At 40.3% G+C, this 9158-nt stretch overlaps 1 protein-coding gene across 1 annotated transcript in view; it reads right to left on the bottom strand.

Annotated features, from left to right (window-relative positions):
* Positions 1 to 5739, bottom strand: part of ccdc57 (coiled-coil domain containing 57) — a 172608-nt gene extending 166869 nt beyond the window's left edge. Inside the window, exon 1 of the mRNA XM_076298709.1 lies at positions 5627 to 5739. Coding sequence (XP_076154824.1) covers positions 5627 to 5673 — 47 coding nt within the window. The 5' untranslated portion in view covers positions 5674 to 5739. The remainder of the gene's footprint in view (positions 1 to 5626) is intronic.
* Positions 5740 to 9158: the final 3419 nt, after the last annotated feature.

Below are 9158 nucleotides of genomic sequence, written 5' to 3' on the forward strand. Positions count from 1 at the left end.
AGTCCGCTGTGGAGTTCCACGGTCGAACCAGACGACTTCGACAGCAAGGGCTGTGATTGGCCGAGTTTTCAGTGCGTTTCTCTGTGTTTTTAGCAGCCCCTGCAACATGCTAGTCCACTGTAGCCTAAGCCTTGTACATAATGTTAAACATAGTTTTGGATTCAGTGGCAAGATTTCTTGATTGTACAGTGTCTGTCTCTCAGTAATGTTTTAAAATGAGAGCTTCGTCAGCTGGCAGTAGGCTACTTTGTCGGTAGTCATGAGAAGTTCGCTTGCTAACAGAACATAAATATGCTGCCCAGAAACCTTGTGAATAGTTCTGATTTTTTTTACTACACTAACGAGGTTGAAATATAGACTTTGCCTACAGCATCTCCTTAACAGTAATGTTAACAAAATGACAGCATTCATATGACAAAGAAAAACGAATTCGGTCACTCAAGACTGTGCCACAGCAACCAGTGTAGGCTACAGTCCTACCCAATAGGCCTACTCGAAGCAGATAGCGTTGTCTGACGGTTGAGTGGGTTAATGCACGTATTTCCAGAACAGGTCTGCAACTTTCAGGCAGTTCTGAGTTCGAATCTAGGCAGGAGCAGAGCCATATAAAGGCCTAGGCCTATTGTTATCATTTTTTGCAAGGTGTTGCTCCTGGCAATACTTGTTTATAAGATGTTTGGTGATTAATTGATAGCTGTTTTTGGGACACGTTAAACGTTCTTTATAATGAGCGCATCCGGGGAGTAAAACGACTGTTACGCGCTGTTACTGTAGGCTACAATGATTGCAATACAAAAATATGCGTGTTAGTTTAGTTCGTTTTGTGATGTTTTGCACTTTTGCCTCATGTGTTTTCAGGTTTGAGGACTTTTTTGGCAAGATTGACCTTGGTTAGACTCTGCATATGTTCTCCGTATGGAAAATAAAGTCAATTTTCGACACACGTCTGTTATTAGTTCAATAACAAGTGTTTCTTGTTAAAACATGTGACTAGTGAAACTCAAATGATTTTAGAAATATTTAGCCAAAGCCAAAAAGTGTTAGAGAAGGAGAGACGCCGGTGCAGCTCAGATGTCTTCTTAATTTTCTTTATTCTTTAGTAAAAGGTGCAGAACATTATTAAACTTTGACTAACGTTTCGATGTTCGTTAGTCAAATGTTAGTCAAAGTTTAATAATGTTCTGCACCTTTTACTAAAGAATAAAGAAAATTAAGAAGACATCTGAGCTGCACCGGCGTCTCTCCTCTCTAAAATATCTGTCCTGGCCTGGGTGCAACGGATTGTGGCCAAACGACCGAAGCGCGGAGAACCCTCCTTTGTCTACCAAAAAGTGTTACTTTGTGCCCCGCGCTCCCCCACTGCTTGTGAAAGAAGGGGATGGGGGTGGGGGGCTTAACGTGAAAAAGCTTAATGTCACAAAGAGGCAACGAGTCGTTTTAGGCTACAGGCCTTCATAATGGTAGGCTACAGGAAGTGGGGGGAGGGTATGGGATGACCAGAGCCGTCATCTATCGTCTTTCCAGGCACACAGCTTGTTATATAGCCAATCGACTGCCTTAACAGATAGACTTTGCTCTTAGGCCTAGGCTATTAATCAATTAGGGACTGTTCGTTATTTATTTAATTAAGGGGCTACCGGAGGAGTTTTGGGAGCATTAGTCAAAAAAGACGTGACCCTCCCTCGCCAGCAAGATTTTTTTCTATGACCCTCCAAAGTGATTGAGAAAAAACGCATGACCCTCCCCAGTCCCAACAATTTATTGATGCTTTAGGCTACTGGGTCAATTTGGGAGCTTGCATGCTACGACTTCTTCCTTGAAATGCCTTGAAAAGGCTGTCGTTTGCACAATTTCACAAATAATCACCGGGACCGAAACAAACCTGTCAACTTTTCCCGGGTTTATCGCGTATTTTAACTTTTTCCTCGCTGTCTTAGGAGGAGCTGCAGGGCCGTCGCAAGGGGATGCGAGGCCCTGTGCGAACTTGACAGATGCAAGGCCCTTTTCACTTACGTGCATGAAATCATGCGACAGCTTACTTTACACATAGCCAAGGCTACCGTCGGTGTATTTTAATAGTAGCCTAGTCTAATAAGCTACACCAGCTTGCCTTTAAGAGGGGAAATTCAATTGTATAGCCTATAACATTAGCTGAGTCACATATTTGGCCATATGGTGTTTAGTCTAGGCTACATCACGAAACCAAATAGTGTAACAAAGGCGAACACTTTAACAGGGGGAATTAATTGGGCATGAATCATTGTGCTGAACGGTATTTGTCAATGAGCAGAAACACACACGACATTCAAACTATTGATAAGATGTACTGGTCTGTATCTATAGGCTAACATTGGACAAATAAATGACACTGACTCGCCATATCCTGACTCAGGAAAAAAAACATTTTCTTGCTTTGCCGCAAACTCAGCAATGAAATCATAGGCCAGTTTGCAGGTAGCCTCACGTTTTTTTTTTTCATAGAAGGGAGAGCCCAGTCTCTCCTGTGACATGGAGGTGCGCAAATAGTTTTTAATAGCCTGTTCAACTTCGAAAAGCTTCGTTCACCCGAGGCCAGTCACTGATCGCAATTTCAAAGTTCGGAAAGCTTCATCTTTTTAAGTTTTAAGTGCAGTGGCCCCTATCTGCCCCCTTTGGAATTATATCTCGAGCCTATTATAAGGTCCAGTGCGTTATGTCCTAGGATTCGGATGTGCTCAAAAAGAAAAGAAAAAACACTTTTTTATAGATGGTTATGAGGAGCAATGTGAGAGAGAAATTTGATGATCATTGATCGTTGTTTTGGGACGTTAAGCCTTTTCCATAGGCGTCAGTGAAGGAGATTGAAGAATGACCATTTTTTTATACGAAAATATTTCTTAACCACAAAAACTCAGTGTCTAAAAACTCAGTGTCATTCAGACTCAACCCTCTTGTTGTTTTATTATCTTTTTCGTTGTCGTTTGAACGTTGGCAAGCAGGCATGTTGCGGTTGCAATTTAAGTGAAATTTCTACAGTAGGCCTACAACATGCTGTTAGGCTGGGCTACTGTCAATGTACTTGTACAGGTAAATGTTCAACAATTGCTGGTGTACAGGTTATATAATCAACTAGAATTGCGGTTCCGAGGAACTGCAAGAGTGGGTTTGATCAGGGGCATGGAACTCGGCCTCATCCAAGGATTCCAACGGTACCTCATTTATGAAAATCGGACATACGGGTCAAAAGTTACATGCACACACCTTCATATACACAGACAGCCCAGCCCAGCCCATTAGAGCTCTGCCAGGTGGCTTAGAACTCTTCCAGGTGCAAGCTTAAGCAATTAGAGCTGTGATGTCACAATCGAAATTTGAATTCTGAACATTCCGCCATTCATTTCAATGGGCCCAAAAAACGCAGAAAAACGGGAATACCGCGAAAACGACAAGGGCCAGCGACACGAAATCAACAAGCAAGTTACACCGGTTCGGGCCTGAATTTTTGGAGTTCGAACCGCGTCGATAGCTCAAACGGTCTAGGAGCAGTAGTTCGGCCAAAAAGTGGGTGAATAGGAAGATATAATAATAATAAGTAAACTTAAGAAGAACAATAGTGGGCTTGCTGGATCAAACCCACTAATTAGCTAAACCATTTGTCCAGCTGTTTAAACGTACTTTTTCCACACGCTAAGTTCTAACACACATAGGCCTATCCCCTCTCGCTTTATCTCTCTCCATCCCTGCACACGGTGCTTTCTTAAAGGAGCTGCACCATTTTACAACAATTGCATCTACATTTTCATATTACAATGTTTTGTCAAGTGTAAGCTTAAACTACCGTGATCAATTTAAGTTCCCGTGCCCCCGCTGAAAGTGTCTTATGCTCTTATGCGCTTATCGTTTCACTATCAAATCTATAAGTAACCGTGACAAATAGGGTATAAGATATATAAACTCACGCTATTGTATTATCATATATGTTTGGTAATGGCTCAGCTTTCTCTGATTGTTCTACTGACTTGGAAACTGCATCATGGAAGCAGTAAGTCAAGTCGCATCAAAAATAGTAGTGGCACCAAAGTGACACCTTGTGGTTGTTTGTGTCAACTGCAGTTTGTGCCATTTCTGCCGAGAAAATGGGGATCGTGATTCCTGAAGGAACCCGTCCAAACTTAACAGGGAACCACTGTATTACTACTGATTTTGGGTGGCGTGTTCCTTTAAGTTCGAAGTTCGAGATTGAGATGTAATTTCGATCGATTTCGAAATAAAATCGAAATCGTGACACCCTTAATGAGCATATACTATCGCTTAGTCCAGCCATAGCTGGTTTTAAGTCTACCATGTACAGTTACGTTTTTATGGCTTATACCCCAATTGTCAATGGAGAAATTGTATACATGGCTCCAACAATGCCGGCCATCTTGAATTTCAATGTCAAAACTAGGTGATGATTAAAAGATTGGATTATATATTAGATTGATGATTAAAATGATGTCAGATTTGGAATCCTCATGGTTGACTTGTATGAAAAAGTGCCTTCATACATGATTCTAGGTCATCCAGATCAAAAGTTATTTTTTAGAGATTGGTGCCGGGCGCCATTTTGAATTTGGCTCTCTAGCAAAAAATGGGAGGGACATGGGGGCTAAATATTTTCTAAAGGGTCAAATCAATCATCAAAACATTGTTGCCAGAGGATGGTCACAGAACCTCACATTATGACCCGACTATATATAATCTTTGGTAATAGCAAAGTGCCTACTTCCTTCACCTAAAAAAGGGCGTGGACGTTCTGGGAATCATTCGCATATAGAGTGGTGAAGTCCCGCCCCTTCCGTTTGCCTCCATGGGACCTATCTTTCAAATAAATTTGAACGGCAGTCTATGGCGAAAAATTAATTATTTTCTGGTCCCGGTTGACTTGTGCCTTGAATTACCCATATGATGTTTGTCAATTTTAAAGACAATTTTTCATGTAAAGACATTTGCAGTTTGTTTCGTAACTATTGAATTACAACATTGTGAAAGATCGTAATTCCAACGACTACAAACCCATCAGTCGCGCTAGTGACGTTAGCTCATTCACAGCCACACTGGATTGTACAAGCATACCAGCAACAGGTCTTAATTGGTCTTTCCTTGCTGAAAATACCACGAGTCAGAGGATTAAACACATCAGGTAAGTTGTATTCTTCCATAGACTGTACATAAGATACTGTTAAGTGACATAGCAGGCAGCAAGATGTAACCGTTAATTAGCATAACAGCTAATCTTATCAACCGACTCTGATATAACTTTCATTAGCCTCTGAAGTTCACGTTGACGTAGATAGCCAAAGTCAGACGCAGTTCATCTCGAACAAGCCTGATATTCACAAGGACTGCCACCTCTCTGCGAGAAAAGCTTTGTTCAAAATCAGAGGCATTTTCCCTTTAATCCAGGCGTATTCTAGACTAAAAGTTCAGACAACCCAGAGGTTAAGTTTTATCTCAGTGTTTGTTAAACCTCCTAGTGCTACCCCCGAGGATCCCTCAACAGCAGCTTGTAAACAATTGCTCAGTTGCTAAGCAACGTTAAACTAGCCTAGCCAGATACCAGAGCTGAGGTCTCAGATAAATGTGGCCAAAGAAAACCGAACCTTACCTTACAAACTGCAACGCGAGTTGACAAAAGGATGGTCTTGCACACATATGCAATTTATTTTAGGATATAAAAGATGTAACATACTTTTGATAAACTCATTCGCCTAACCGGTCTCCTTGCAGTTATATCGCTGGGAGTAGTGTGTGAAACTAGTGACAGTAAAGACAATTCCAATATGGCCGCCATTCGCCAATCCTTCAAAATAAAAGTCAGAACATATTCATTACTTTTTCAATTCATGAAGACGAAAATTATTAAATTAAAACGGTATGGTGTAAAGTAACAAAATAATGAAATAAGACATTTGAATCGAAAATACACCTTAGAATGCTACATTTTTTCCACACCTTATAATATATTTTTTCTACCTAAATTAGTGCTGAACAGAGCCGTGACAGGCAGCACAGCGTCTACTAGTGGAATGGGTAAAGAACTACTACTAGGGCCTACATCACATCTCCTGACTCAATGTTCTCACATGAATATGAACATGACATACCAACTTTTTTCATCAATTGAAGTCACATAAATAAATGTTGAGGAAGGGAGTAGACTGTCCCAAATGTGAGCAGTTAGGGGTTTATTCTGCCCTCACTCTTGAGACATGACTCATAAGACTTGTTATTTGGGTTCATTCAAGTTAGTGTATATTTATTTACAAATGTACATACTGTAATTACACTTATACATAGCCACATTCTACTGCTCTTCATCCTGCACACACACTTATTCTTAATACTATTATAATGTTACTGTTTCTGCACTGTTACACTGCACATAGCTGTACTGTACATATTTGTTTATATGGTTCTTTACTAAATATCCATATTTATTCAGTTTTTCTGTATTTGTTAATACACTGCATATATCTATATTGTTCTTACTACATTGCATATGTCATGTTCATACATTGTTCATATTACATATCCATATTTATTCTGCTCTTATAAGGTTACTGCTAATACACTGCACATATTATTTAATTTATACTACCGGTACTCTAAACTTCTGAAAACAACTGTATTCTGTCTACACTGCGCTTTATCTTTTGTCCTGTATGTGCACCAACTACTTTGTATATCACATTGCATTTTCCATTTTTTGCACTTCTGGTTAGACACAAACTGCATTTCGTTGTCTCTGTACTTATACTCTGCACAATGACAATAAAGTTGAATCTAATCTAATATAATCTATTCTTTCCACGTTTCATGGTAATCGGCCGGTAGCTTGGCGCCGTCCTAGATAAACTAACAAAACCACACCAAAAACACGCTTAATATTTCCCAGATAGGTTAATAATAAAGGCTGAAGTCACATTTGCGGGTGAATTTGGATACTATCTCAAGATTCCATCACGTTGGAGAAAAATGTTACAATGTCAGTTATATTCAATAATATCATGTCCCATCCATACACATTTAGGCAAAGCAAGGCAACTATATTTTACCAAGGCAGTTGGATGTGCTTTAGCCCTCTTCAGTAATCAACAGAAATGTCACTTTTGAATTCTATATTAAACATCACAGTAAGAGACTTGACCCCAGCTCTCTCCACTGATAGTTGCACTAAGCAATTGAAAATACCCTACAGTTAAAAACTAGGCCTAATCAGTCAATCTGCCTTTTTTGTCTATATAGGCAAAATATAGTTAGTTATTTAAATCTGTGGGTTTTTTATATTAAAATTACAAAACCGTACCGTTATTGTGGCCCAAGAACCGTGATACATACCGAACCGTGGGCACACTGTACCGTTGCATCCCTAACACACACACACACACATAAAACAGAAATGCACGTAACCCCCGCCCCACACACACACACACACACTCAAACACCAATATTTAGTAGGTGCACCTTTGGCCACATGGAAAGCATGGAGCCTGCATAGGTCTCAATTAGGCTTGCAGATGGATACTGCCAAACTGCTCAAGCTCTGGATTGGAAGGGGATCGGGTGTGAACAGGTGAGATGCAAAAAAAAACATTCATTTGAGGTGTCTGAATAGTCCCACTCAGAACTATTATGCATTGGTCTGGGGATTCTAGGTCATCTCACATCTAAGTTAGCCTGGCTAGCGCCACCACTTCTCAATGAGACGTGGTCTGGGAGCCAAACGTTCATTTTCTCCATGGAGGTATTATATATAACTGGAGAGAGTGACTAAGTCCCGCCCCCATTCATTTCAATGGCCCATGCTAGGCTAGCTACTTCAGCCAAAAAAGCATGAAATTGACCGCAGCCATCTTTACGAAAATGGCGTTTCATGGGTGTTCGTTTCCGGCACCAGCTAGAATTAGCCTATTAGATTCCACGTTACAGACGGAGACAACGTAAGGTACAACGGTATGTCGTTGATGAAGATTGGACATTCCCTCAGAGGAAAAGAAGTTGTTCGGGAACGCGCTTCACCTCGTTATAAGTGCAAATTCATTTAATTGGTTGTGATAACATTTTGGGAATGGTGGTAAATGGTTGGCCCTGTCTCTGAAGTTCTAGGTTATTTAATGTGATGTTCATATGTGATAATAAACTATGCGAATCAATATTGTGTCACTTTAGGCTGCACCCAGTGTGAATTTGCAGCTTGTTAAGCCTAGGCTACATTTGCAGGCAGACGAAATGAAGCCAATGCAAGTTAAACTTCCGATAGAAGCGCACATCCCTCGGGTATTGTGGTTCGAGCAGGCATAGAGTCTGCAACTGTTGTTGGACATTTGGCTTTTGCCTCGACTGTCAGCCTGAACATTTAAATCAAATGCATAGCCTAATCATGTCAATGTTGCAAGAAAGCAAACAAAATAAGTCATTGACATTTGTTTCGTTTTAAATCACTTGGGGAGACATAGGTTACATGATCCAGACGTTGCGTTCTACAGAACTACAGCCTGTGCGTTTTAAAATAGTCTTCATACACAACGCAATGAGTAGGCTAATAATTGGATATAGGTCATTGCTATGCATCTGCCAAAGTGTATGGTCATAGTCAGTTACTTGTAATTGGCACCCCGCATATACGGCAAATAATAGCCTAATATGACAACATTAAATTTTTTCTTTTATTTACCACAAAGTCCGGTAATACAGCCTAAACCATGTAGGCATTAAGTCAAGTATCAGTAGCTTATGTTTTTGTTTTTATTATTTTACCTTTTAACTATTCTTTGACTATATTGCCCTTCTATGCTTTTATTTGTTATTATTGTTTGGTTTTGTTTATGTAAAGCACATTGAATGACCTCTCTGTGAAATGCGCTATATAAATAAACTTGACTTGACTTGACTTGACTTAATCCAAGTAGTTAGTTGTTTTATTTGTCGTCTTCCAGAAATGCAAACCAACATGGACGCGTGAGGACGCTCGTGCCCAACACTAAACTCGTGCATGAGCTATCATCTACCAATCAGCATGTAAAAACTGGTGCCGGAAGTTGCAACCATGTAACGCCATGTTTTCAAAAATGTCGGCGGCCAAATGCCATGCTAAGTGGCTGAAGCTAACCCTTCAAATCCCGACCCCCTGATTTTCT

The sequence above is a fragment of the Alosa pseudoharengus genome, unplaced genomic scaffold (genome assembly GCF_046254945.1).
Source record: "Alosa pseudoharengus isolate Yale_2024_CS ecotype anadromous, Long Island Sound unplaced genomic scaffold, YU_APseudo_1.1 YU_APseudo_1.1_scf_21, whole genome shotgun sequence".
Lineage (NCBI taxonomy): Eukaryota > Metazoa > Chordata > Actinopteri > Clupeiformes > Clupeidae > Alosa > Alosa pseudoharengus.